At 53.3% G+C, this 26136-nt stretch overlaps 8 protein-coding genes across 8 annotated transcripts; 4 read left to right on the top strand and 4 right to left on the bottom strand.

Annotated features, from left to right (window-relative positions):
• Positions 1–2535: 2535 nt before the first annotated feature.
• On the bottom strand, positions 2536–4118 carry GUITHDRAFT_113079 (hypothetical protein; the record flags this gene model as incomplete). Its single annotated transcript, XM_005827734.1, has 10 exons — positions 2536–2688; positions 2745–2790; positions 2833–2874; positions 2916–3040; positions 3090–3141; positions 3190–3245; positions 3294–3366; positions 3410–3455; positions 3511–3707; positions 3763–4118. The coding sequence occupies 10 exons, from the start codon at positions 4116–4118 to the stop codon at positions 2536–2538; spliced, it is 1146 nt and encodes a 381-aa protein (XP_005827791.1).
• Positions 4119–4417: 299 nt separating this feature from the next.
• GUITHDRAFT_154009 (hypothetical protein) lies at positions 4418–6003 on the bottom strand. Its single transcript, XM_005827733.1, has 4 exons — positions 5523–6003; positions 5358–5464; positions 5024–5125; positions 4418–4773 (listed from the first exon to the last, which is right to left on the bottom strand). Exons 1-4 carry the CDS (start codon positions 5945–5947, stop codon positions 4520–4522), a joined length of 888 nt encoding a protein of 295 aa, XP_005827790.1. The 5' UTR covers positions 5948–6003; the 3' UTR covers positions 4418–4519.
• Positions 6004–6328: 325 nt separating this feature from the next.
• GUITHDRAFT_113076 (hypothetical protein) lies at positions 6329–8811 on the top strand (the record flags this gene model as incomplete). Its single annotated transcript, XM_005827732.1, has 3 exons — positions 6329–7376; positions 7428–8709; positions 8757–8811. The coding sequence occupies 3 exons, from the start codon at positions 6329–6331 to the stop codon at positions 8809–8811; spliced, it is 2385 nt and encodes a 794-aa protein (XP_005827789.1).
• A 711-nt stretch (positions 8812–9522) lies between these two features.
• GUITHDRAFT_154008 (hypothetical protein) lies at positions 9523–10507 on the top strand. Its single transcript, XM_005827731.1, has 4 exons — positions 9523–9565; positions 10036–10076; positions 10123–10278; positions 10340–10507. Exons 1-4 carry the CDS (start codon positions 9529–9531, stop codon positions 10415–10417), a joined length of 312 nt encoding a protein of 103 aa, XP_005827788.1. The 5' UTR covers positions 9523–9528; the 3' UTR covers positions 10418–10507.
• Positions 10508–10576: 69 nt separating this feature from the next.
• Positions 10577–12185, bottom strand: GUITHDRAFT_142441 (hypothetical protein; the record flags this gene model as incomplete). The annotated part of the gene is made up of 11 exons (XM_005827730.1): positions 10577–10642; positions 10700–10754; positions 10805–10867; positions 10919–10982; positions 11036–11114; positions 11170–11343; positions 11396–11515; positions 11592–11634; positions 11670–11757; positions 11805–11870; positions 12101–12185. 11 exons carry the CDS (start codon positions 12183–12185, stop codon positions 10577–10579), a joined length of 903 nt encoding a protein of 300 aa, XP_005827787.1.
• Positions 12186–14436: 2251 nt separating this feature from the next.
• On the top strand, positions 14437–15633 carry GUITHDRAFT_58575 (hypothetical protein; the record flags this gene model as incomplete). Its single annotated transcript, XM_005827729.1, has 1 exon — positions 14437–15633. A coding segment is annotated over one exon (1197 nt), but the record flags the coding sequence as incomplete, so codon positions are not given.
• Positions 15634–16462: 829 nt separating this feature from the next.
• Positions 16463–17121, top strand: GUITHDRAFT_113072 (hypothetical protein; the record flags this gene model as incomplete). Its single annotated transcript, XM_005827728.1, has 5 exons — positions 16463–16621; positions 16670–16720; positions 16771–16815; positions 16880–16995; positions 17058–17121. The coding sequence occupies 5 exons, from the start codon at positions 16463–16465 to the stop codon at positions 17119–17121; spliced, it is 435 nt and encodes a 144-aa protein (XP_005827785.1).
• Positions 17122–17166: 45 nt separating this feature from the next.
• Positions 17167–25184, bottom strand: GUITHDRAFT_113071 (hypothetical protein; the record flags this gene model as incomplete). Its single annotated transcript, XM_005827727.1, has 33 exons — positions 17167–17243; positions 17318–17354; positions 17401–17470; positions 17519–17563; positions 17608–17698; positions 17869–17956; positions 18190–18837; positions 19121–19195; positions 19848–19956; positions 20031–20111; positions 20178–20221; positions 20268–20336; positions 20383–20445; positions 20495–20553; positions 20614–20752; positions 20805–20981; positions 21028–21088; positions 21148–21178; positions 21221–21350; positions 21448–21495; positions 21546–21621; positions 21670–22828; positions 22886–22929; positions 22991–23011; positions 23253–23298; positions 23872–23920; positions 23965–24030; positions 24087–24174; positions 24228–24353; positions 24403–24448; positions 24507–24657; positions 24706–24773; positions 25148–25184. 33 exons carry the CDS (start codon positions 25182–25184, stop codon positions 17167–17169), a joined length of 4119 nt encoding a protein of 1372 aa, XP_005827784.1.
• Between the last annotated feature and the right edge of the window lie 952 nt (positions 25185–26136).

Raw genomic sequence — 26136 nt, 5'->3', positions numbered from 1 at the left:
GTCCCTCTTGCGGGGAGGTTCGGCAGCAAACGCCATCCTCTTCTTCAGGTCCTGCTCATCTTGATCATGCACTGTGACATATGTCAGCTAATATCCCGAGCTTGAGTACAAGTCATGCAAAGCAAAACGACAAGATTTCCAGTAAGACCCCCTGAGTGCTAAGCTGTCAAACGATCTCCGCAAAGAACTCTAGTTTCTCCACAAGTAAAGCAAGACCACACGCAAATGTAAGACACTTCAGCATGCACTTTGGTCTGGTTCACCATAAGAAGCGCAGGACCTTCCTCCTTTCCCCATACTTCCTCTTCAACTTCTTCCTCTAACTTGCGTTCAACTACTTCGTCCTCCCCCACTTTCTCCCATGCTTCCACTTGCTCCTCTATCTCTGACCATTTTCTCTTACTTATCCTACTCTTAACTCCCTTCACTACCCTCAACCTCCCTTCTCCTCCTCCCCCCCCTCCTCCTTCCCCTTCGCCTTCTCGACATGACGTTCCGAAATTAGTCAACTCTGTTTTACTCCGACTGGTCATTTTTTATTTTTATTTTTTATCATATAATTATGTATAATGCTTATAATTATGCAATCAAGTTATTAGCGGCCGAGTTCCGGGAGCCTGAGGCCCGTCCGATGGTCGGGCCCGCCGAAGTTCGCCGGTCCGTGCCGGTGAACTCGGGGCCGGGTTCAGGGCCTCTACGAGCCTGGCGACTTCCCGATGGAGCTCGACCATGGCCATGGTGTCAAGTTTGCAGTACTCGAGAAGCTGACCACGAATGATGCGAGCCTGCCGCGTGCAGTGCGACATTAATGGCGCCGGGCTCAAACGATTTGAATCATCGACGAAGACGAAGACGAGGAAGAGGAAGAGGAAGAGGAAGAGGAAGAGGAAGAGGAAGAGGAAGAGGCCCGACCATGGCCCTTGAAGGACGAGGGCGAGGAACGAGGATGGCGAAGACGAGAACGAGCAAGACAAAGTGAAGGAGATGGTGGTGTTTGTGACTCACCTCCTCGAGGTCTGCTTCTCGCATCATTTGGAACTTGACCGAGGCAAGCAGACCGTTGTTGATTTTCAGATCCTGGATGGAGACGGGGAGGGGAGAGAGGAGAGGAGAGGGGAGGGGAGGAGAGGGAGAGGAGAGAGGAACGAGGAAAGAAAGGAGTCGAGAGAGGAGCGAGGCGAGGAAGGAGAGGAGAGGGGAAAGAAATGAGAGAGAGGAGAGCGTCAGAGGACAGGACAGGAGCGGGAAGAGCAGAGCGGGCACTCGGCGAAGAGGGGGACGCAGCGGCTACCTTGTAGGCAGTCTTGTATGCAGGGACTAGGACAGGAAGGACTTTCTTGATGGAATATGAACCTCTGAAGTCGGGGTAGTAGACTGTGGAGTTCAGGATCTGAAGGAGGAAGGTGAGCAGGTGGGAAAGACGAAGGAAAGTCGCACGAGAAGCACGTCGACGAGACGATCGATGACTCTTTGGATCTGAACGGAGGGGTTTGAGAAAGGGAGAGGTGGAGGAAAGGAGAAAGTAGAGGATACCCATCCCTTCCCGCCACTGTCCTATGCTCCCCTTGGTGTTGTATCGCTCTTCTCTTCATCATGTTCCCTTCTATGCATCTTATCCCTCCGCTTCTCCACTTCAGCTCCTCTCCTTCTCTCCTTTGCTTCACTCCCCTCTAATCTACTTGCTCCTCCCCTCTGTCTGCTATTCATATTTCTCCACTCCTCATTTGCCTCTACACATACCCGATCCCTGTACGCCGGGAAAGCTTTTTGCAACTCCTGCAATGAGCGATCAGTAGGAGAAGTGCACCGGAACAGGAGAAGCAGAAAGAGTAAGCAGGAGCAGGAGCAGGAGCAGGAGCAGGAGCAGGAGCAGGAGCAGGAGCAGGAGCAGGAGCAGGAGCAGGAGCAGGAGCAGGAGCAGGAGCAGGAGCAGGAGCAGCAGGACCGTCAAGCGGTCCTTCTCATAATGGTGGTAGACGAGGATGGAACCCTCTCCCTCGAGGTCGTCCAAGAGATGCTTCAAGAGGTCCTCCCTCCAATCCGTCCTGTCAAGTTCCCGTCAGGAGAGCAGGAAGGGATTAGCTGGGGGAGACGTGGGGTCGGCGAGATACTCGCGATGTTCTAGAGTGCCTTCTGGAGTCTCGAGATGAAGGGAGTACTGAAAGACCTGGAGCAGAGTCAGGCTGGTGTGCGACTGCGAGGGGGCGGAAGAGACCATAATGGTGTAGACGCGAATGCCCTCAAACCTGCCATAGCAACTATAAGGAGGAGAGGGAGAGGAAGCGAGGAGCAGGGGGAGAGAGGAGTTGAGGAGGGAGAGAAGAGCCGGAGGGATAACGATGGAAGTTAGAGGAGGAGAGGAGAAGATTTTCTTGCCATGGGAATACAGGCTGAATGGCCTCGAAGTCCAGGTAGAAACAAGGGCGAACAATCTTGTTGAACATCTACAGACGGACTTTAGATCCATGAGAATCAGCAAGCGGGGGAAAGGGAAAGCGATCAGGAAGAGGGAGATAAACAAGTAGAGAAGGAGGATTAGGAGAAGGAGGAAGACAACGTGGTGACGGAAGCGTTGAAGGTTACCTCTTGCAGCTGCTGCTCTTTAATCTGAGGAGAGTTAGTTATGACACTTTGCTTGACAATCATGTTGGTTTGGGAGAGCTTGAAAGAGGAGGGGATCTCCTCGATCTATGACATGAGATGAGCTGATGAGAACGAGTAGGGAAGGAGCAACAACTCTCGACCTCAAGCGTGATCTTCTTCAGTTCTTCAAATCGTTCAGGTCTCAGCCTGTCAAGAATGACAGGGAATCCTTGAGCAAACACATCAGACCTGATAAGCTCCCAGATTGAATGGCGCAGTTTTCTCGCATGGCTAGGAAGACTGAGCAAGGAAGAGGACGAGGAGCCTCTCACCAATCTTGAAAGAAACTACAATTCTTGCAGGACGGTACGACTATCTTGGGAGGAGGTTCAGCCCGGGAAGTCACCGACTGGACATGCGCGATGGATTTTGGGGCGTTTTGATCGCCCTCAAGCACCTGGAGACAAGTCTCGAGTGACAGGAAGCAAACTTGAAGCTCACTTTACCTGCAAGACTCCTCCTCTGAAAATGACGTCGGTCAAATCATCCCTCTTGAAGCTATCCAGGCGAGTCAGAAACGTTTCCTCCTCATTATGAAAACTCTACAATGCTGCTTCATTCATTTGTATCTGGAAATCTCTATTAGCGTACACTGCTGCTGCCTGGTGGTTGATCAGGAAACTTGACGATGCATCACAAGACGAACGCACTTTGGTCACTTTGATTCCACAATGTTTGACCACGTAGACTGGAAACGCGAGGCTTTCATAAGCATCGTTGTCGCTTGAAGGGTCTTAGTAACTTGCAAGACAACAACTGATCTCACCCAAAGGATGTTTTGCTTGTTTTGATCTTCACAACACCCCATTCCCCTTCAACCCAAAGAAGACAAAGTGAGCTAACAACAACAGGAGCTCGAAATTCCACCATTTCCAAAGTACTCCAACACGTCTGCTCGCGAACACACATCCTCGTGCATGAAGACGCCATGGAAGATCGCTGGTCTTTCGCTGGTCTCGCAATCTCTAAAACTTTGCCCCCGATTCTCCTCCTCAATTTTCTCAACCAAGAGCTCTGAAGCGCGGATGTAATCAACGTCGTCATCCGGTTTCGGTATGACGCTCCTGCCCAACGTGTCTCAAGGAACCAGAGAAGCATACGGGACGAGCTGCGGGTTACCTCGGGTAGAAGAGAGCTCTATACAAGGCTTGACGCTTGTTCTCTTGCTCAAATGTCCACCTGTCATCGTCTGTCTGCTCTTCCTGCCCTTGGTGCCTCCTCTCCCACCCCTTCCTCTCGCATTCTGTGGTCTCCTCGTACAAGGACCGTGAGATAGGAGGAAGGGAATCAAGATCGCCCCTGGGCAGCTCAAGGACTTGGAAAGACTGATCATGAGGATAGCCGACGGCGCTAGTATCTAACTGGGAGGTACTCAAATCGCCGACCTCCTCGATCTCGGTCGTGTCCTCTAGCTGCAGGGCAGAGAGGGATCCCTCAAGTGCCTCCGACCCGTGCTGATCCTCGTCCGACTCCATCCTCCTGTCCCACTTTCTTACCTCCTGCTGGACACCCTTATCGCATCTTTTGTCCTACACTAGAACTCCCCGGGCCGGCCGGGGTCGCCCGGCGGCCCGGCCCGGGGCTCTCCGGAGTCCTGATTGAGACTCGGACCCCGTCAGTGCCAGGCTGCCGAGCCGGAGCCCTATTGAACTTCGAGTCACGGTGGATCTTGTCCAGCTTCTCCCCTCAGTTGTAACAGAGTGCCGCAGAGGGCTGCAGTGCGGCTTACTGGCGGCACAGCGTTACTACTGCCGCAGCATGCCTGAATCCGATCAGAGGCTAAATGTAGCGTTCATATACTCAGACTAGTACCTAACGACAGGGATAAACTTCAACAGGGAGCTACTTCAAGGCGAAGAAAAGCGATGGAATAAGACTAGAGCTGAGGGCCCATATACCGTCCCATGTACCACAAGTGGTCGACCAGGTTCCAAGGAGGAACGCGGAATCCTTCCGAGGGCTGTGGTGCTTCGAAGGACTGAGGGGAGCAGTTCAAGACCTGTCCTGACCGCACGAACCCGTTGTCCCTCCACAGGGGCTCGTTGTTGTAGAGGATGGGATCTGCGTCGTGAACCACATGAAGAATCTCTGGGACACACAGAGCATGAGCGTCGGCAAACTGCTGGTTGCCTATGGGGAGGACAAGGTAAGTTCGAGCAGAGTAGATCGCAAGGACGGTGCGATGATGCAAGGAGCCCATGAAGCTAAAGAGCTGAGGGCAGGTTTGACACGAGAAGCGAGAGAATAGCAGAGGAGGAGGAGGAGGAGGAGGAGGAGGAGGAGGAGGAGGAGGAGGAGGAGGAGGAGGAGGAGAGAAGCAGCTGTTGGAAGAAAGGTAGGCTGTGTAAGCGGGAGAGGAGCGTATTTTGGGGCGTCTTACCAACAAGCGGTGCTCCGAAGGTGATCAAAGAAGGCGAAAGTTTAGAATCGTGTGCGAGCAGATACGATGTCAGGATGGCGACGCCTCCTCCAAGAGAATGTCCTGCAACGGAATCATTTCAATGGGATAAGGAGGGACGAGGACGAGGACGAGGACGAGGACGAGGACGAGGACGAGGACGAGGACGAGGAAGAGGAAGAGGAAGAGGAAGAGGAAGAGGAAGAGGAAGAGGAAGAGGAAGAGGAAGAGGAAGAGGACGAGGAGGGTGAGAAGCGGGGGCCGCAGCAGAAGAAAGTTCGAGGAGCAACAGCAGGGAAGGAGGGAGAGGTGACACCTGTGACCGTCAGGTCAAAGTCAGGATACTTCTCTGTGAGATGAAGGATCTTGTCCTTGAGCTGAGACTCATAGAGTCGGAGAGAGACCGTCGAGAACCCTCGGTGACTTGCGGGAGGGTGAGCAGGTCAGACGGCGCGACATGAACACGAAGCAGCGAACTCACACCCGAATGTCCGGGACGCTAACACAAGGGTGGTCGAAGGGGATCAACTGGAAGTTCAAGTTTGTCAAGAAGTTCTTGAGCGTCCCCGATCCTCTGAAGGACAGCACCACACGCCCTCCCTCCTCGTCGACTCCTAAGTATCCCCTGGTCTCGGAAGCCGCGTCGGTGAACGTCGTCGGCATCACCAGCTTCCTGTCGTTGGACCATGACTGGAACTTGTTGTCGGGGAAGTAGGCAGCTGCAGCGAAGTCCGCGATCCTCGTGATCTTGCTCGTGTCCAATGCTGGCTGTAGGGCAACCAGACGGGACGCGATGGAGCTGGTTGAGTAGCCTGACGACTCTCCCGCCAGGAGCGCGATGGCGAGGAGCGGCAAGAGGAGCAGAGAGCGAAGCCTCTCCGAGACGACGAGTGAGCTTGACGGCATGTCCACTAGCTCTGTCGGCACAGTCCCGATCCTGCTACCTCTCCTTTCCCTCCCGCTCCCCCGCCTCCGACCGCATGCTGAGGCGAACTCGGTCAAGAACTTTGCAAAGACCCCGCGTTCTCAAAATCCCAAACCCTCCCTCCTCCTCCCCTCCTCCTCGGAAGTCCCCTCCTCCTCCTCCCCTCCTCCTCCTCCTCCCCTCCTCTTCCTCTCTCCTCTCCCTGTCTCCCTTATCTCTGTTCTCTTCCTTTCTCCTTCTCTCCTCTCCCCTTACCTCTCCCCTTACCTCTCCCCTTACCTCTCCCCTTACCTCTCCCCTCCCTTCCCTTCTGCCCGACGATCAGTTCGCAAGCAGACGGGAGCGAAGTCGCTCAGGTGATCATGCAGGATGATGTGAGGGGACAAGATTCGAGCATGGCTGATGCGCAGGGCACCATGAAGGGGCACCGGACGGCAGAAAGCACGCAGAAAGTCTATCGCTACAAAGTGCTGAGGCTGGTCAACATGATGAAGCGGAAGGCGAAGGAAGGGAAGAAGGAGGCTTACCGGGACCTCCTGGATGAGGGAGGGAACGTGAGGCTTCCTCTTACTTGGACTTGTGTGAAGGAAACTTTTGAGCATCTCATGACGAGCAAGAGCATGTCGAGAGGAAGGAAGCGGAAGAGGAAGGCTGGGGAGGAGGAGGGGAACAGCAGCGAGTCAAGCGATTCAGCGGCAGGAGGAGCAGGTCAGGCTCAAGCAGGAGGGGATGCGCCTGCTGCCAACCAGAAACTTCTGTCCATAGGATCAGTGCAAGGGTACAAGAGCGCGCTGAAGCACTACTACATGGAGCGCAACGTCAGTTTCACGGCCGTCGGTGTCGAGGAGACCGGGAAGACGCTGGATCAAAACTTGGACGACATGATACAGAAGCATGCAGAGAGCATCGGTGGGGCAAGAGCAGAGCAGGTGCGAGCACAGGAAGGCAACAGCGTCCTGCAAGTGAAAGGATACGTCGCGATCTGCAAAGAGATGATAGCATGGAGGCCCAAGGAGAAGAATCGAGAGCATGGCGCCACTGGATTGTTCGGTTACGCGGCGGCGACCTTCCTCTGGAACTGCTGCTGTCGAAGTGAGACCCTTGATGAGCTTCACATGGAACATTTCGACTGGCGCAACGACAGTCTGGTGCTGACCATCGTGAAGTCCAAGAACGATGATGCTGGCAACAGTGTAGATATGATCTCTCAACAGGTCAGGCACGTTTTTGCCGCTCCTCACCAGCCTCACACCTGCCCCATCTTGGCACTCGCGCTGTACACCATCGCGCAACCCCGAGGATACGGGAACAGCACAAAGTTCTTCCCAGGGAACGATCAAAAGCAAAGATTCAGCAAAGTGTTGCAGAGGGTTTTGTCGTGTATGGATGGCGGAGATAGCAAGGATTTCGGTGGGTGCAGTACGTTCGATCTGATATCAAGTCATTGATGTTGGTGTGCAGGAGCTCAAAGCTTCAGAAAGGGCAGCGTAGCCCACCTTCTCTCGATCCCCGGGGGCCCATCGGAACCCTCCGTCCTCATACGTGGAAGTTGGAAAGTTGGGAACTCGAGGGACGGGTATATCACCGAGGCAGGAAGCAACGATCAGTATTGCGGGAGGATCCTGGCGGGCAACGACGTCATGTCAGACTCGTTTGACAACCTGCCTCCTCATTTCAGCGAGAAAGGACTGGAGAAGGTCAGGGGAGTCGGACTACACAAGTTTGTCCATGGGTACGAGAGCTTCCCGGACAGCTTCAAGAGATGCGTGCCTGTTTTCCTTGCCAACATCGTGTATCACATCGATACCTTGCAGGAATGGTTTGGAACCGATCACATCCTGTGGGGTGCCCCGATGTTCGGTCTGCAGGGGACAAGAACCATGGAGTACCTCAGATCTCTCAGGGCGGAAATCGTGGCTGGCTCGATGAGATGCGAAGATTGCGGCATGAAATCCACCGGGATCCCTCCGTACTACCACGTCTTGGCGGAGAACAGAAGGTTCAGGAAGGAGATCGTGGAGGTCCAGAACCAGCTGCACTATGCACTGAACCAGCTACCCGACAAGATCCTGGATCAGGTGGCGGAGAAAATCAAGGGAAGGGCCAACGAGCACCTGCCCCTGGACGATCTTGAATCGCTCAAGGCCGACGTGCGGGAGAGCATCAAGATCGCCATGCGAGGGCACGACACTTGCGACAGCAACAGCAACAGGAGGGTTGAGGACAACATTGCATCGACCGTTGGTGATCCCGGCGGGCATGACTCCCAGTCGTCCATGCAAGGGGACGTGTTCGTGTGGGATGACGGGCAGGTACACATGGTGCCGCAGGACTACAAGTTCGCGCAGAAGGTCGACTGTAAGAACGTGTGGCAGCGATGGCACGTCGGGGAGCACTTGGTGGAGAACGGAGTGAGGAAAAGCATCGGACCTCTCAAGCAGCTGAAGCCGTCGGACCTTGGCAACAGGAACATGCGCAAGAACGTGAGCAAGGCCAGGAAAGTCATGGAGAAGCTGGAGAAGATGGCGAGGGAAGGAGGAGAGCTTGAGGAGGGGCAGGAGGTCACCATCGACAACTACCAGAGCTGCTTCGATGTCGCGTACAAGAAGATCGTTGAGGACATCTATGGCCCTGACGCATGGGAGGAGTCGAGATGTAAGAAGAAGTATCAAGACTTGTCCTACATCACGGTGTACAAGTACATCCGAAAGATCTCCGGAGAAGCGGAGAGTGGGGATGAGAGGTGAGGATTGAAAGCCGTTTTGTTCTGCTAATACTGTTTCGCCGCAGTGCTCAGGAAGACCCAGAGGAAGCGCACGATCGGACGAGCGCTGGAGGAGAGTAGGACGAAGGTGTCTGGGGAGACTGGGGAGTAGAAGTGTACCGAAATATATTCATGTCCAACGACACAGATCCTTTTCCCACCCTCCTCTTCCCATTTCTCCCATCCTCTCTCTCCCATCCTCTCTCTCCCATCCTCTCTCTCCCATCCTCTCTCTCCCATCCTCTCTCTCCCATCCTCTCTCTCCCATCCTCTCTCTCCCATCCTCTCTCTCCCATCCTCTCTCTCCCATCCTCTCTCTCCCATCCTCTCTCTCCCATCCTCTCTCTCCCATCCTCTCTCTCCCATCCTCTCTCTCCCATCCTCTCTCTCCCATCCTATCCCCTCCTGTGCGCAATTCTGTCATGTGGCAAGCAGGAGGGAGTTCCGTTCCACAGAGGGGTGCTTTATGACAACACCCCCGTAAGCTCCCTAGTATGCACCGGTGGCGAAAATTGGGGGAGGGGTCAAGGAACTGCTCCAATGACAAGGCCGGGGTACTTCCAACGTGGTGGTAGGGGTACTGAGACATGCACAACAAGTGGGTGTCGTGCAGACAAGAACTTCATAGTACCGGTAATATTTCACCATATAATAAGGGGTACCTGTAGATATACAAGGGGTTCTCCTGGAGGACTGTGATTTGTGTAGGGTAGGTGATGCGCACATGTGGGTGGGGGTTTGAGGTGAGAGGGTGGGGGAGGGTCAGGGTTGTGGGGGAGGCCACACGGAGCGGCCGCGATGCTGAAGAAAATGGTGATGATGAGCGCAATTGCAGGTGAAGAGAGGAGGAGGAGGAGGATGGGAGCAGGGTGAAGGGAAGGAGGAGTAGGCTGTGAAGAGAGAGAGAGGAGGAGATGCGATGAGATGGGGAAAGGGAAGCTCAGGAGAGGAGGGGAGAGCAGATTGGGGTGACGAGTGCAGTTCAAGTTGTGGGATGAGAGAACCATTGATGGGATGATGGGAGAGTGTAACAGTAGTTGAAAGATCTTAAGCAATGTCATGGTGGGCGCATGTGGTGCAAGAGCAACTTCTGGCAAGACATTCAGGCAGCAGACAAACTGTGAGTGATAGAGCAAACAGGAAGCAAATCAGCACAGAAAAAATTGACAGGGATTGGAGAGGGACAAGAGACGCAAGCATGTCTTTATCTGAGTTCTTCTAGAAATCAGAGCAAACAAATCAAACTTGTGCATACAAGATTTGAACTCTATGAGGCACCTTTGGATCTCTTTGACTTTGCCCCAGTTTCGGCTGCTTTCGCCCCTGGCTCAGTCCTTCCTAAGAGCGTGAGCCCCCTCATGGCATGGAGTCCCTCCATTTACCTCGCTGCAGGACGTCAGACTGAGAAGCGCTGGACCGGTCTGCCTGCTCGCCCCTGGCCAGATGGCAACTCCCGTGCTCCAGACCGCTGAGACCCTCACAACCATGGACGGAAGAGGAGACAAGCGGACCACCAAGGGCAAGAGGTCGGCAAAGAGCTTCGGCAAGGTGAGTCGAATTTCACTCGAAAGCTGTCCAGGTGGCCTGACTGAAGTTGCGGTGGAAACAGAGCAGGCCTCGCAAGGGTCACGGCAGAGCCGGCACCCGTCTGGCAACCGGAGGTGTTTGGGGTCAGCCGACTTGCTAAGTCAGCATGATGGCGGGGTTTTCTTTCACGTCTCTTCACTGATCCATCGAGATTTCCTTTCTTGTAATAAATGGAACGCCAGAAAATCTGCAACATAGAAGGACTTTGATGTACAAATCCGGTTGACACGAATTTCACACAGGATGATGTATCATCATTTCAATACATATATACACGGCCAGAGTACGGGTCGTAGAAATAGTTCCCAGAAGATGGCACAGTCATCTGCATTGCAGCAGTTAGAAATCGTAACCTTGTCCAACAAGTCATGGTTGGACTCACCTGGTCGTAATCAAGAAGGGGGTCAGTAGAGGCAGGATAGCCGTATGACCAGTAGCTACATATCGCGAATGAGCTTTGTAGATGAAGTAAACTTTGCAAACATACCTTGGACTGTAAATGTCCTCATCGTAGTAATACCAAGGGTAGTATTTGTAGCTGGAAGGATACCTGAATCACATCGAAGGGTCATAAAGGTACACCAGGCGCGTCAGAACAGACCGATAAGACGTCCGGGGATCCTTTCTATACTGCTCACGAACCCCAGACACATCAAAGACATGGCCTGCACTGAATGGTCAATCTCTGATAACACTGAAGGGTGCCATAGTCGCAAACCAGCAGGGTTGGGATATTCAGGGAAATAATCGTAGCTGATGTCCGACGGCATCACATTGGATACCATGGGGTCGCCGTACTAGTTCATGAACTTCATGAGAACTGCATGCATCAAGTTTGCGAAATGCAGATACCTGGAAGGCCCCGATCGACTCCAAGTACACTGGGGGTCTCGCAGGACACTGAACACCAGTCCCAGTGGCCCATACCATGTAGAGCGCTACGTTACATGATGGAGAGCAACCGTTGCTGACAAAGCATTGGCAATTCAAGTCCTTTCGCAGCTCAGTCGCCCGGAACGGATCATTCTATGAGCAAGGTCAACACCGACGGCATGAGCTATCAATCCAACGAACAAACCTTGTAGACAGCAGAAAGATATGCGTCAGCCTTATCTGTGCAGGATTCTACCAAGGTGACGCAAGTATCTGCGTTATCTTGTCCTCCGCACTCGAAAGCAACTTCCTTTGGAATGAAAATCTGCACTCACGAGTTAACGAGAGAATGAACCTGGAAAATGTCTTCAACACCTTTGAGCAATCAGTTCCATTTGAACATGGATCTGAGCTGTTAGAGGCATTTGAAGAAGAAGAACTCGACTGCAAACAAGGAATAATCCATCTTCAATCCTTACATAGCAGAAGCAAAATCGATGGAGACCGTGGTTCCGTTTGTTTGACTCTTCATAAAGAAGTTCACGACTTCACCAGTCGACAGAGCATCTTTACATGATTCAGCAAATAGCAGGAAAGATCGGATAAGGAAAGACCTTGAAGTTCATTCAAAGCATTTCGCTTCAGAGATTGCAGATGGTGCAAACGGTTCGGACGGTTACCTAGCCCATGATCAATCAGACAACAGTGCAGTACTATATTTCTGTCACACCTAACATAGCCCTGATCTGAGCTCTGCGCACACGTCTTGCTGACGCTTGCAACATGCTCTCCCGGCTCTGCGAAGTACCTGCGAGTTTACCTGTGAATCAAATCTTCTTTTGACACTTACAGAAGAAGAGGAAGAAGAGGAAGTAGCAGATGGCAGGTATCAATCTGGCAAGAGACTTACTTGTGATGGTTAGCAGGAGAAGAAGAATAGCTCCTCCTCCTGCAGCTCCTGCAAGCCTCCACCATGCCTTATCCCCGATCAGCATGGCGACCCTTCACCCGCTTATCCGGGACGTGACCCAGGATGGACCGGGCCCGGCTCACCGGGTGACCGGGCCCGGGGTGTACAGTACTACGCGGCTTCAAGTTGAGTGAAGGCAAAGCCTGGTTTGCGCCGACTGCAGTGCCTCGACTCGGGAGTCCCAAGCAGTCACTGGCACTGAGTAAAAGAGATTGTCCTCGTAGTACCGTACAGCGACCGGGCTGATTTTTAACTTCAACCGGGTAACTTTAACTTCCGTAGACTCGCGGCAAACCGGGCCGTTGATCCCAGGCCACTGTGCCGGGCCCCCGGGCAGACGCCCGGCAGTGCCGCGCAGTGCCGCCGTGAGCATACCCGGCGTAGCAGTGCGATGATCGTATCATGATTATCCGCAGTTAAGTAAAGCCGTATCAGTTAAGTTTGGGGGACACGGAGGCTGCCGCAGTCGGCAGCCTGCGGCCCGGGAAGTTGGGTTTGGTTCTCGCTGTCTTTTCTCTCAGTCTCGCCGTCACGTTGGCCTGTGCGACAGTGTCAGGGTCAAGCCTCCTCGACTCTCCTGATTGTCCTCGTACTGATTTTTAACTTAACTTTGAGTAACTTGAAAAGCCGGGCGGATCCGAGATCATAGGCTCACCTCTCAGAGTCTCAACCCCCGGCTGAGGGGCCCGGCCGGGCCCCGGGGACGGGACCGTACGGGCCCGCCGCCGAGCTCAAGAGCTGAGAATCATGAGGCATCCGATGTGATCCCGGATGACCGTGACTCGGCGGACCGCGAGTGCGGACGCAGAGGATCTTCACTAGTACAGGAGTACCCCTTCTTACTACTGATTGGACCCCCTGTTGGCCCATTGAAACACCAACCGGTCATCTCTACTACCCCCTGTTTGTCTATTGATCACCTACCTTCTCGCCTTCTAGTACCACCCCACCCCTTGTAATAATTCGCTTTGTTGTATCACCCCCTGTTTCTATATCGAAGTACCCACCCTTTCGTAACCTTGAGGATTTTTGTAGCCTTGCCCCCCGCCCCCCCCTTGAAGTAAAAGGGAAACGTTCCCCTCGAACTCCAGCCACGCCGCCAGCCTAACCCGTCTCCCTCCTCCTCCTCCTCCTCTCCCAATCTCTTTCCCCGTCGTCTTCTTGAATCAGCTACTCCCTTTTCTCCTGTACTTGCTGCTCTTTTGTTCCTACAGAGCAAACGAAACAGCCTCTTCCACAAAAACAAAAAAAAAGTTCAATACAAGACTTTCGCTTGAGATCGCATCATGTCGATTGCATCAGTTGGTCAGCATCTTGACATTATCTCTGCGTTCGAAGATAAGCTTGACATTAAAGTTGCAGAACAAGCAAACCAACCGTCCCTCACGTTCTCCTATATCCATGTTCCTGAGGGATCGTCGTCGGATACAACAGCTCCTCCTGTGCAGTACGTTTACCTCGTTGATCTTGGCTCCTGCTTCGACCTGGCCATGCAACGGATCCGAGCGTGCGGTGAGACCATCGGGGCTGTGGCTGTCTCCTGCCACGGTGAGCTGAGGGCAAACGGGTACGTGAGCGTGATAGCAGTCGGCATCGACGAGAACACCTCCTTCGTCTTCGACGTCATGTCTTGCCCCGACATGCTCTCAAACGGCTTGTCAAGCCTGATGGCCGACGAGAAGGTCATCAAAGTCGCTTACAACGGGACAGAGACCATGAAGGCGCTGTATCAGATGTGTAGGGTCAAGACCACCAGCCTCCTTGACCTCCATGCGGCCTACTCGTTCCTGAAGGAAACTCCTCCGCATCCCCGCACGAGCTTCTCCAAGGTGATCCAGGAATGGTGCGGGATCAGGAAGCCCCTTCTCTTCCCTCAGCACTGGATGGGACTGTGGAGGAGCCGGCCTCTCGGGCAGGACCTCCATCGCAAGGCAGCGTATGGAGCCGCCATGCTGCTGAACGCGTACAGAAACATGTCGAGCGCTTCGGAAGACGACAGTTGGAAGAGGGGATGCTTCGTGCTCGAGGACGGAGACGGGGGTTCGGACTCCAGTTCGTCACGGTCGTCATCGAGCACAGAGCAGGCGACAAGCGTCTTCAGGGTCAACTTCTCCTTCGACGAGGATGTGGAGGAGTACTTCTTGGGGGACTACAAGCATGAAGAGCACGAGGATCCCTTCCGAGGCTACTGCATTGGAGACGAGTTGGCAGCAAGGCACTGGGAGGAGTACGCGCTCCTTGGTTCGCGCGTGGACCGGGAAGGGAGGAGGAAGCCAGTGTACCTCAACACTTCCGAGCCCTTCTGCATGGCTGCCGTGGGAGTACAAGGAGGAGGAAAGAGCCACACGATCGGCTGCGTGTTGGAAGCATGCATGCTTCCGTTCCCCTCCTCCAAGGTCGTTAACTTGAACAAGCCCATGACCACTCTGGTCCTGCACTACGACACGAACCCTCAAGCCAAGGTGGAGGCGACAGGGCTGATGAGCCCCAACACGATGCTAGAGCAGATGCTGCGAGCCAACAGCAAGACAGGAGCTCCTTGTGAGCTGAACTTGAAGGACGTGGTCGTCCTGGTATCTCCCTGCTACTACAAGCAGCGCCAGCAGTACTACGGGAAGGGAGTGACAGTGAAGCCGCTGCTGTTCAAGTGGAACAGACTGACGAGCGATCATATCAAGAGGATCATGCGGTTGAAGGAGGAGGACAATCAGCTCTACGTCTCAATGATGACGCAACTCCTGCGCTCGAACCAGCGGAACAACAGCAGCATGTCCCTCGCCGAGCTGCTCAAGCAGCTTCAGAGCGAGTGCAAGCTTACCACTCAAGCTGGTCCGCTGGCTCAGAGGATTCAACTGCTGCAGTCCATCGTCCAGGAGAGCTCCGTCAACACCTCGCTCGCTCGCACGTCCTCGGACCTGCAAGACGCCTGCAAACCAGGAAAGCTCGTCATCGTGGACTTGACCGACCCTATGCTGACGTCAGCAGAGGCCAACAGCATCTTCCAGATCCTCGTCGAGCAGTTCAGGACGCTGGGAGGTCACGTGACCGGGAAGCTCCTCGTGCTCGACGAGGCGCACAAGTACATGCAAGGGGTGGAGTCCGACGGCCTCAGCCAGTCGATTGTCAACATCGCCCGCCTCATGCGCCATGACAACATGCGGCTGGCTGTCAGCACTCAGAACCCCAGCACGCTGGCGCCCGAGCTGCTGGAACTGATCTCCTTCGCCGTCCTCCATCGCTTCCACTCCCACGACTGGTACCATTACTTGGCGGCGAAGCTGCCGCTGGTGCAGGAGGACTGGGAGAGGATCCTGGAGCTGCGGCCGGGGCAGGGGCTTGTGTTTGCCTCGAGGAAGTCGTTCATGTCGGAGGAAGAAGACAAGGAGGGAGGGAGCAAGAGCGGAGGGTCGAGGTGCATGCAGGTGAACATCCGAGCCCGTCTCACTGCAGACAAAGGAGCGAGCATGAGGAACTAAGAGGAGAGAGCTATGAGCAAGGGACGTCGAAGGTAGCGCGGAGCTGGAGCTGTCAAGGCTGAGGTGGACCCTCTCAGTCTCTTTCACTCGCTCGTCTTCTCCAGCTGATGTTCACCTTGCATTCGATTTTTGTAATAAACCTTTGAAAGATGGCAGTTGTACAAATGAATCAACTCCTTGCACTATTGAGAAGTGCTGCCATGTGCGATGGTGAGTTGTTGTGAAGATGACAAGAAGTCCTGAGGGCATCAAGCATGGAAAGCAGAACTGACTGAGAAAGAGAACAACCTTCACTGAGAGGGAGCAACAAGAACTGATGGAGCACCCCGGGGAGAGTGAAGGCAAGTTGAAATTTAAGAGTCACAACAGAGAAACTGAGTGCAAATGCCAAACTTCTCAGTATTGCAAGTAACAATGTACCGCCGTTACCGGCGGTACTGGCAACGTCAACAACTTACTAATAGCGGCAGTCACTGTGCCGCGGCGGCAAACTGAGATCGGGCTTTGAGTAAAGGATCGAATATCTCAGTCTGGCAGGGGCACGAGGATCAAGGAGCAGCAGCGCATGTAATGTCTGGGCATCTATGGCGCCGGGAACCGGCGGAGTGACCCGGCACTCCCGCAGCACTCGGCGAGTGCTGCGGCCTTCAGACTCCTGGGCGGGCTCGGCGTGCACAGTTCGGAGAGGTCAGAGCGGGGATGAGCCACATCTGAATCGCATCAAAATCGATCTACCACCCCATTCATCCCTATGTGGGTAAGGGAGATGTAGGGGTACTTCATGTACCCCACCCCACCCTCCCAGAACCACGACCACTTGCAGGAGATGGCACCGCTACAGAGAGCTGCCATGTCAGCGACGCTGCTGCTACTAGCGGCGGCTCTTATGAATGCAGGAGGAGTGACAGGACAAGGAACATCAGGAGCTCCTCCTACCTCCCAAGCAACTGTACAGATAGACCAGCAGAAGACAGACTACCGCACTGTTTGTTGAGTTTGTTCGTATCTGCGTTCCTCCTAACTTGGTGTGTAGAGCGTTCTGAAGGATGGAACCGTGAGGATAGAGATGAATTCAACTCCGAGTGTAAGTGTCGTAAAAGGAGGAGGGCGATTCTTAGCTGACCATCTCCCCAGACGGGCTACATGTGGGTGATCAAGTCGATGGGGAGCGGTCTAGAGGTGAAAATGTTTTCCATGCATGATTGCAGCGCAGCCGTTCTTGACGTCGATGGTGCCATGGCAGAAGAAGAGCAGTGACTTCATCCCTCCAAGCACTCAGATGCCTGGCGCTGGCGGCAAGCAAGTCTTCGTGTTGGACGCCAAGAGTGTTGGAACTCAAGTGGTAGACTTGGCCTACAGGTTGTGATAACGGGATGTCTGTCTGTGGTGATGACACTGATGATGATATGATGTGCTGTCAGACGCTCATGGGAGAAGGAAGATGCATATCAGGCCAAAGTTGAGATCGACGTGACGGCTCCTTAAGCAGTGCAGTCAGGGGCCAAACAGGCTTGAAAGAAGTGACTAATGTTATGATTCAATCACAGTCCCAAGTTTCGTTTCGAGGGCATCGAGTTCAGCAAGCCAGATGTCCTCCGGCGAGATCCCTAAGGAAGAAGGAGTGAGAAGGAGGGAGAGGATGTAGAGGAGGAGGGCAGAGGAATGAACTGTTTGCTCTCACCCTTCAAACGCTTGAGCTCGCCTTCTACCTGATCCACCTGGTCGAGCGGATCAGGAGCGGAGTTCACCTCCTGTCGAGCTTACCTGCTTCTTCAGCTTCTCCCTCCGCTCTCTCGTTGCGCTCCACATTGGCATCTGCAGCAGATATGCGAACCTGTCCAATACCCTTGTGAGTGTAGGGGAGACAGCGAGGTCATCAGACCCATTGTTGCTCTCCTTTAACTCCTCTTCCTCTTCCTCCTCCGCCCTGCGCCATCGAAGTGAACATGCAGAATGGTAGAGGAAGCATACACATACTCGAGCGAGGCTCCTTCTGACTTGGGCGCTGCAACATGCTTCTTCTCAGTGAAGACCTTCTCAATTTCTTCCTGTGTGTTGAACCCTGCAAAAGGAATGAGGATGAGGAGTAGTAATAGAAGGAGGAGTAGTAGTAGTAGCAGTAGCAGTAGTAGTAGTAGAAGGAGAAGGAGAAGGAGAAGGAGAAGGAGGAGAAGGATGATGAGGATGAGGATGAGGATGATGAGGAGGAGACCAGGACTGGCTCGTTCTGACCTTTTTCCTTCAGCTCCTTTTCAAGCTCATCCTTCGACTTGCCCTCGAACTTGAATTCCCCGCTGGCCACCGCTCCGAGAAAGCGATACTGGTGCATGAGTGAGGTTGGCGGAGGAGGAGGAGCAGCGCGGAACGGGGATTGCAGCTGCAGGACGCAATAGGGGGAGGACGAGCGGCAGAAACCGGCAAGAAGAGCAGAGGGAGGGAGGGAGGTAGAGAGAGCTGCAGAAAGAGAGCAAGAAGAGAGGGAGGGGGTTTGAAGGGGAGATGGATGGATAAAGGGGAGGTCGAAGGAGAGAGGGGGACGAGGATCGGACCCACCTGATTGGTAAAGCGCATGGCCTGAGCAGCAAGACGAGCTTCCTGCATCTGCTTCCTGCGTTCATACAGCCTCATCCTCTCGGGAAAGTAATCGGCGAGGATATCAAGAGGGTTGTAGTATTGCTTGATCTTGCCGTCAGCAGCGAACAGGACCATGTTGCCGAGGCTGATGGGATTGATCAATTTGAGCACCTTCATCAGCTCCTGCTTGTTCAGCTTCCCACTCTCCATCAGCTTCTTCTCTGCATCCTCCGTGAACGTGATCGTCGTGTCGATGACTGCCTCCGAGTTGTTGGTGGTGTAGGAGGAGATCATCGCAGCTCTGTCCTCCGTCTTGTCCGAGAGCCGGTTGAGGTGGTCCTGGAAGTCTTCCGTCCACATCCCGATGGGGAGCTCCGTCACCCGGATCCGCAGCGGATTCGTGTCCTCCACCTCAAAACAGCCGGAGCAGGTGAACCTCTCCCCGTCTTTGTGCTTCTGGATTGTCCCCTTGAACCCGGCGTACCATGGTACTAGTTCCCTGCTCTTCCTCAAGCTCTCCTGCCCTCCCCCGCCCCCCTTCGACTCGCGGATCATCGAGCGCAGGATGGTGATGATCTCGAACGGGTTGTAGGAGGGAATTGAGGTGGACCACCCCGTCCCGATCCCCTGCGAACCTTGTGTGAGAACCCACAAGCATTCTGCTCCTGCTCCTGCTCCTGCTCCTGCTCCTGCTCCAGCTGCACCTGCTCCTACTCCTCCTGCACCTGCACCTGCACCTGCACCTGCTCCGGCGCGCCATCCTCCCTCCTGGACATCATTTCCCTTCTTACACCGTCTTCCTCATTTCATTCTCTTTCAACAGGCTCTGCCTCCTTTTATCACATCGAATCCCTGCCCGGTCCCTCCTCGGCCTCCCATTTTCGCATGTTTCTTCCCTCCCCTCCTCTACCTGAGCTCCGTTGACCAGCGTCATCGGGATGATCGGGATGTAATATCTCGGCTCAATCTCCAATCCATCCTCAGACTGCGGGATCAACAGCAAGTCATCCTCCTCGGGAAAGATCATGCGCGTGTAGCTGTTGAGGGAAGTGAAGATATATCTCGGACTGGCCGCGTCCTCTCCTCCCTGTCGTCTTCCCGTCAACAAATGGAGGAGGAGGAGATGGCAAGGATTGCCTGCAGTCTTGTACCGAACTGACCGGATGGGTAGAGGAGGGGCAGATTGTTTGAGCCGACGAATCGCTGGGCCATCTTGACTGATGCCATCATTGGTTATTTGCACTCACACGCTGTCTCCTCCTCCTCCTCCTCCTCCTCCTCCTCCTCCTCCTCCTCCTCCTCCTCCTCCTCCTCCTCCTCCTCCTCCTCCTCCTCCTCCTCCTCCTCCTCCTCTCTCCAGCTTCCTCACATCTCACCAATGGCACTGTGAAGAGAGTTTTCTCCATGATGATATGCTGTGTGCTCAGAGATGTAACCAGCAAGCTGTGCAACCTGCAGATTATCATCATCTACTTCTCAATCGTCGTCGTCGTCGTCGTCTTCGTCGTCGTCGTCGTCGTCATCATTATCATCATCATTATCATCATCGTAATTATCAAAGTCGTGATCATCATCGTGATCATCATTATCATCATCGTTGTTATCATCATCAGTGTCATCCTGCAATTCTCCTGCACCTTGATCTCCTTGTTCAACTTGCGCTTGAAGCAAGCGTACAAGATCTTGCGTTGAGAGGGTTTGCATCCGTCGATGAGCGAAGGAATGGCCCGTTGCAAGCTGGCGTAGCTGAGAATCGCAAAGTCAAATCCATTCACAACCATAGCAAGATAATCGCTCCATGACAAATGAGTTCTTCTTACCTGTACTGGACAAGTTCTTTGTATACAAAATCTGTGAATGAGAGTTTGTCTTTGCTGTGGTCGATGAAGTCCTTAACAACGCTAGCAAGCACACGAGTCACCATGGAACGAACAGAACAACCCTCCTTCATGAGCTTTCAGCTCCACCTGTCTGCATGATCTTGAATCCATTTCTTCCTCTCGTCCGCATCCTTCATGTTTCACCATCATCCACTCGTTCGAAAGAGCTTTAAAAACCTTGGAGAACGCCAAGGTGATTGAGTTGTCGTCTTGCTTTCCATCGTACACAAAGCTCAATCGATGTGACTATCATGGTCGGGTCAGGTCACAACAGACAGACTGTGGATCTCACTTCCAGGTTGCTGAAATATTCCTTCCCTTCTTGCGCCGTGTTTGTTCCCAAACCTTTGTAGTACTTGACCAACGATGTGAGATTGTACATCACGAACAGCAAAAGTTTCAACCTTAATGTGAAACTTATTCCTATCTTTGTCCTGCAACGAGTCCCACCACTGCTTGAATTCTGCATAGGTGAGAGCATCTAGATTCAGCATCCCAAGTAGCAGTCATGCATCAAGTCCACCAATCTGAGTGAAGAAGGTCTTGTAAGCTTTGTTGGTCTTTCTCAAATCTTGGCTTCCCGTGTAAACCTTGACGATCGGAGTCACGAACTCGAACAAGAACTGGTTGGATCTCAGCAGCTCAGGCCAGTACGCATGTATCTGTTCGTCACATCAGTCACCTCCCCTCACAGTCGGGGAACGGCTCACGGACCATGTTGATGAACAACCCCTTGATGTGAGACCCGTCATGGTCTTGGTCCGTCATTAACATGACTTTGCCGTATCTGAGCGGAAACGCAGAGCTCTCCTTCTTGTCCAAGTCGTAAGTCGCCGAGTTCTGAAGTCCGAGGATAGCCTTGATAGCTGCAAGCTCAGTGTTGTTCTTCACCTGGGCAAGTCTTCTCATTCCCAACCCAACCAAACTCTCGATTCACTTGTAAGTTAGTTGCTTCACGAACGTTGATCAGCTTTCCTTTGAGAGGAAACACACCGTATCTGTTTGAGACGATTACAATCCCACGCAACTCATGCCTGCATGATCTCAGACTTCGAACCTGTCTCTGCCCAACACCGAAAGCCCGCTGACTGCAAGTGCCTGTTCCACCCTTCAGTTCCTCCTCCTCTTACCCATATCCACAACCTTTGCGCTGTCTCCCTCAGTCAGAATGAGAGTGCATTCCCTTGACTTGGCTGTCCCTGCCCAGTTTGCATCTTCGAGCTTCGGTAGAAGGAGGCGCTTTTGCGACCAAGCTCCCATCTTCACAACATGTTGATCAGCACCAGACAAGCTTATTGGGGGAAATCATGATGGTTATCATGATCATCACAGTCGTCATCCTATTTGTCATCCTCACCGTCTTTGAGCTCTTGTCCAAGTCCTTCACTAGCTTTCCTTCCAACACCTGCAAACCAAGTCAGACCAAAAAGCGGAGCTGAATGCGATTGCCTTGACGATTCTTTCAACGATCTCCGTCTTTTGAACGACTTCCTCCATCTTTTTCCTGGAGACTTTGAACTCCGATCCAAACCTGGCGGGCCAAACTCAACCCCGTGGGTGTGGAAAACAGAAAGCGCACTTCTCTGTGGGGGTGACGAGCAGCTCCTTGCCTTGCGTGTCGAACGAGGGGTTCTCAATAAGAGCGGCAACACCGATCCACATGTTGTTCCTGATCGTCCTTTCGTTGACGTCAAGGTCCTTGTACTTATTGTTGAGGACCGTTGCGACATATTTTATGAAGAGATCCTGTACGTGCTTCAGGTGGGTACCGCCTCTTGAAGTCCACACGCTGTTCACAAAGCTCATCGAAAGCTCGCTGGACGAGTTATTGACCGCACTCCCGACTGCGACCTTCCACCTCCCCGAATTATCCTCAATCACCTCTACTGCCTTTGCGCCTTCTGCTCCTTTCTCCTGCGTGAGCGCAGAGCGGTAAAGGAGCATGAGGTCTTGGAAACTTCGAACCTTGACCAAGGTGCCGTTGATCCAGCACTTCAAGCCATTGTTGCAGCCAGCAACATCCACCACCCTTCTTGCCCACAAAGCTATCGTGTCATCGTCCAAAGACTTCTTCCCGAATCTTTTCAGATCAATCGTGAAAGTCACTTTGGTATAATCCTCCGCCTTTCCTGTCAACTTTTCTATTGTCGGAGGTTCGCAGGTTGTCATGTTGTTTCGCCAAGTCTGTCTGTACAGGAGAGCCCGAGAAGAATCGACAGTCTCGATAGTGAAGACGGAGCTGAAGATATTGGTGAGCTTAGCCCCGTAGCCGTGTCTGCCCCCTGCAAGGCGAGTCTTGGTATCGTCAAAGTTTGATCCTGCCAGCAAGTTTCCCATCACCAGCTCGGGGATATACACGTCATCATACTTTGCATGCCGGCACACAGGAATCCCTTTTCCGTCGTTGTAGACTTGCACGGTTGCATTCTTCTTGTCAAACTTGACTTTGATCTGCTTGGTCGCTACGTCCCTTTGCTTGTTATCCGCCGCATTGACCAGGATCTCGTCGAAGATTTTCAACAAGCCAGGGATGTAAGAGATGGATCGGAGTCGCACCGAGCTCGATTTGACATCATACACCAACATCTGCTTCGTAACTTGCTCCATGGACCCGACGTACACGTCAGGCCTGAGGAGAACATGCTCAAGCTGCGTTTTTTTCTGATACTGCGATTGTTCAGGATCATCGCGAGCTTTCGAGGCCTGCTCCGAACTTCCACTCAAATCTTTGTCAATGCCTGACTTGATCGGATCAGATGCCGGATCTGTATAAGAAGCCAGGTGTCTCCTCTGACCATGGTTGCGTTCCAACCAGCCGTACAGAGGAGTTTTGAAGGATCTACCCAACACTTTCACAGCGACGATGCGGAAAGAAGCCAGTCCTCTCATCTTGTTGTCACCTCATTGAAATCTTGAAGCAGCTGCGATGATAACAACATCAGAAGACGGCAAGAACTCCCAAAGAACACCATCACAGCCCCGTCACGTGCTCCGAGTCCCATCGCTCGACAGACTCGAGCATGCGTTCATGAGGCAGCGCCATCTCAAACAAGTCATGAGACTCCGATTCTGATTCTGAGCTGCTTCTACTTCCCTCTTCCTCTTCCTCTCCTCACTCTCCTCCGTCTCCTCCTCCCCACACCCTCATACTCGTTGCCTTACCTCGATTGCGACCATGCACGCATGAATGCCATGGTGACCGCGTTTTCTGGCAGACCAGAGCCGGGGCAAGGCCCGGCACTGGCCCAGGCACTGGCCCGGCAGAGCTGCGGCAGAGGCCCGGCAGAGCGGCCCGGCCCGGCGGCCGCGCTGGCCCGGCGGCTCTGAGTCTGGCCCGGCGGCTCCGAGGCCGCTGGCGGCGGCTGGCCCGGCGGCGCGGCCGGGCAGCCAGTGATCGGACCCTTGGGTCATCAGTGCCAGGGCCGTCCGGCCTGGCGGCAAAACACCGTGCCATTACGGTGGCAGACGGGCCCGGCCAGCGGCTGAGCCTACCGTAGTACCTGCCAGGGGCCGCGCCAGCCTACTAGCCTTGAAAGACGTGACAGAAAGACGATCCAGGCACTGCGGCAGACGGAGGCCTAGAAAGACCCAGGCAGACCCGGGCCCCGCGGGCCGAACCGTCCGACATGCGCCAAGCACCGAGAGTGAACAAAATTTCATCCCAAAAATTACAATCATTTCCTGCGACTCTACAAAGAATAGCAAGAGGGGGATCGAGAAATGGTTGGATCGCTCATCTAAAACCACTTCTTGGGGCCGGATGGTGGGGGAGGGATCCCACCGTTGCGCTTGCTTGGAGCCTGGTAGTTAGGATCAAGCCAATCCTTGGTCTACAGGTCATAGTCAGGTTTGCAAGGGCAAGCGAATGCAGTACCTTCTGCTTTGCCTGATCCTTGATCTGCTCCCAGGACTGCTGCCTTTTCAAAGCAAGATTTGGATTCTACGAAAGATACGGTGTCAGAGGAGCTCTGAGAAGGAGGAAGCATAACAAGTTACCTGCAAGGTGACGGTAATCTCCTCCGGAGTTCCACGGAGTTCACTGACTGACTTCTTTCCTCCACGGAGATCTCCCCACATCTTCTCCCTGCGTTTGCTGTTAGATCGAGAAACAAGCAGGAGGAGACTCCTGCTTCGTACCGATCAGGAGAGTCCAAGTTCGTCTTGGGCACGATATCTCTGCAGACGCGAACTTCGTTGATCTGTCCGGTGGGCTGACGCATCTTTGCCTCGCAAGTGCCGCAGACGCCCTCACGGCAGCCATACCTGTGACGACGAGTCACCGATAAGAGGTCGTCAAGATCGTGATGCTTACGGAACGTTGATGCCAGCTCTCTGCGCGACATCTCCAAGGCGCTCGCCTATGATATCCAGCATAAGTAAGTTCATGATCAGTGCTGACTACACGGAGGCTCGCACCTGGACGAGCGTAGACCTGCTGGTTGCTAGGCATGAAAGTAACGATGGTCTTCCCCTTGATCGGCGCGAGCCTCTCCGAAGGCACAGCAGCCTGGGATGGGGGAGGTTCGTTCTTGTTTCCTCCACCGAACAACCCGTCGAACAAACCCATCTTCACCAACAATCAGTATCGAACAAGTGTTCCTGTGCACGTCAGTACCTTCAGGCTGCAAGCGCTTGTCTGCGCATTTCTTGAGACGGTTGCAGACGGCAAGGCTGGGGCGAAAGCTGCACCGAAGAAGTCAAAAGACTCGTCTCATCGCAAGCGCAATTCTTGACACAGCCCCGCTAGTGGTTATTGAACCCATCCCCCCCCCCCCCCCCTCGTCCCAGCCAATCTGTGTACAAAATGCCCATTCCTCGACATCACGAACATGATCACCATAGGATTTTCATCAAAGATGAGATTTTGAACCACCACAACAAACGAGGGCGGCATGTATACTATTACTGCTACCACACGGAGCAAACATCAGATCCCTGCAGACAACATTGACCACCATTTGCACGGCACGGTACACGTTTCCTCTACTCAACTTTGCACCAGTGTCTCCCTGCGTTGCACAAGTACATCCCCCTCCCCCCTTCCCCCCGCCTCTTACCGAGTGTTCCTGACGCTGACGCGAGCGCCGCTGCCATACCGACCAGAAGGCTTCTCCGCATAATGGCTCCTGTACCTTCGATCTCCCCAACCCACCCATAAAAGTCCCCACACCCATTCCTACCCCACCACATCGTATGCTCACCAGCATCAAATATTACCCTACCCCCTATGTTTCAATATTTTCAATCAATAAAGTACCCCTACTTGACTACCCCAATAGATGTTCGACCTTGATTCCTGGTCCTACACCCCCTATCCGCTACACCCATCTTTCACCACACCCCCTGCTTTCCCCATCATCAGGATGGTGGGTAGTGCCTCTCTCCTTTATGTGTGGATTTTTAATTCTTGTGTACTGTCAGTACTAATCTCTATAGAGTTTTAATAATATCAAAACTTTTTATTATAGAGTGATTATAACACTTAGATACCGCCAAATTATAATGAAATTATTTCAGAACATATCTTTTAGTCAAATTATCAGGGGCCGGCCACTTCTAGTGGATACTGACTCACAGTAGTGGTACTCAGTTTACTACCGTACTCTCCTCAGGCTGATGGTCCTCGTACTGATTTTTAACTTAACTTTGAGTAAATGTGAATGTACGATCGGACAGCATCAAACTTGTTCGGCGGCCCGAAAGCCTCCGTTCCGACCGTCACTGAGTACTGTACAACTTCCGGCGGCGCCAGGTTGCCCGAGCACAGGCCCCCTGAGGGTTGGTTCTCACACTGCCGTCCGAAGTAGTGTGTGACAAGTTGAACGCCCGGCGCACGGCCGGGCCGTACTCAGCACTGCCGTACCCGGCACAATTTCCGTTATTCTTTCGAATATATGTAACGTATGTTGCCTCGTGCTCTTTCACCCATTCCTTTTTGATACTTGTGTTTCCTATGGTACAATATTCTGTATAAGATTACTTATAAAAGTTTTCTTGATACAGAACACCAATACAATATATATAAATAATACTAAAATTATATTTA

The sequence above is a fragment of the Guillardia theta genome (genome assembly GCF_000315625.1).
Source record: "Guillardia theta CCMP2712 unplaced genomic scaffold GUITHscaffold_64, whole genome shotgun sequence".
Classification (NCBI taxonomy): Eukaryota; class Cryptophyceae; order Pyrenomonadales; family Geminigeraceae; genus Guillardia; species Guillardia theta.
The sequence above is the reverse complement of the archived record's forward strand: the minus strand, read 5'-3'. Positions and strand labels throughout refer to the sequence as shown.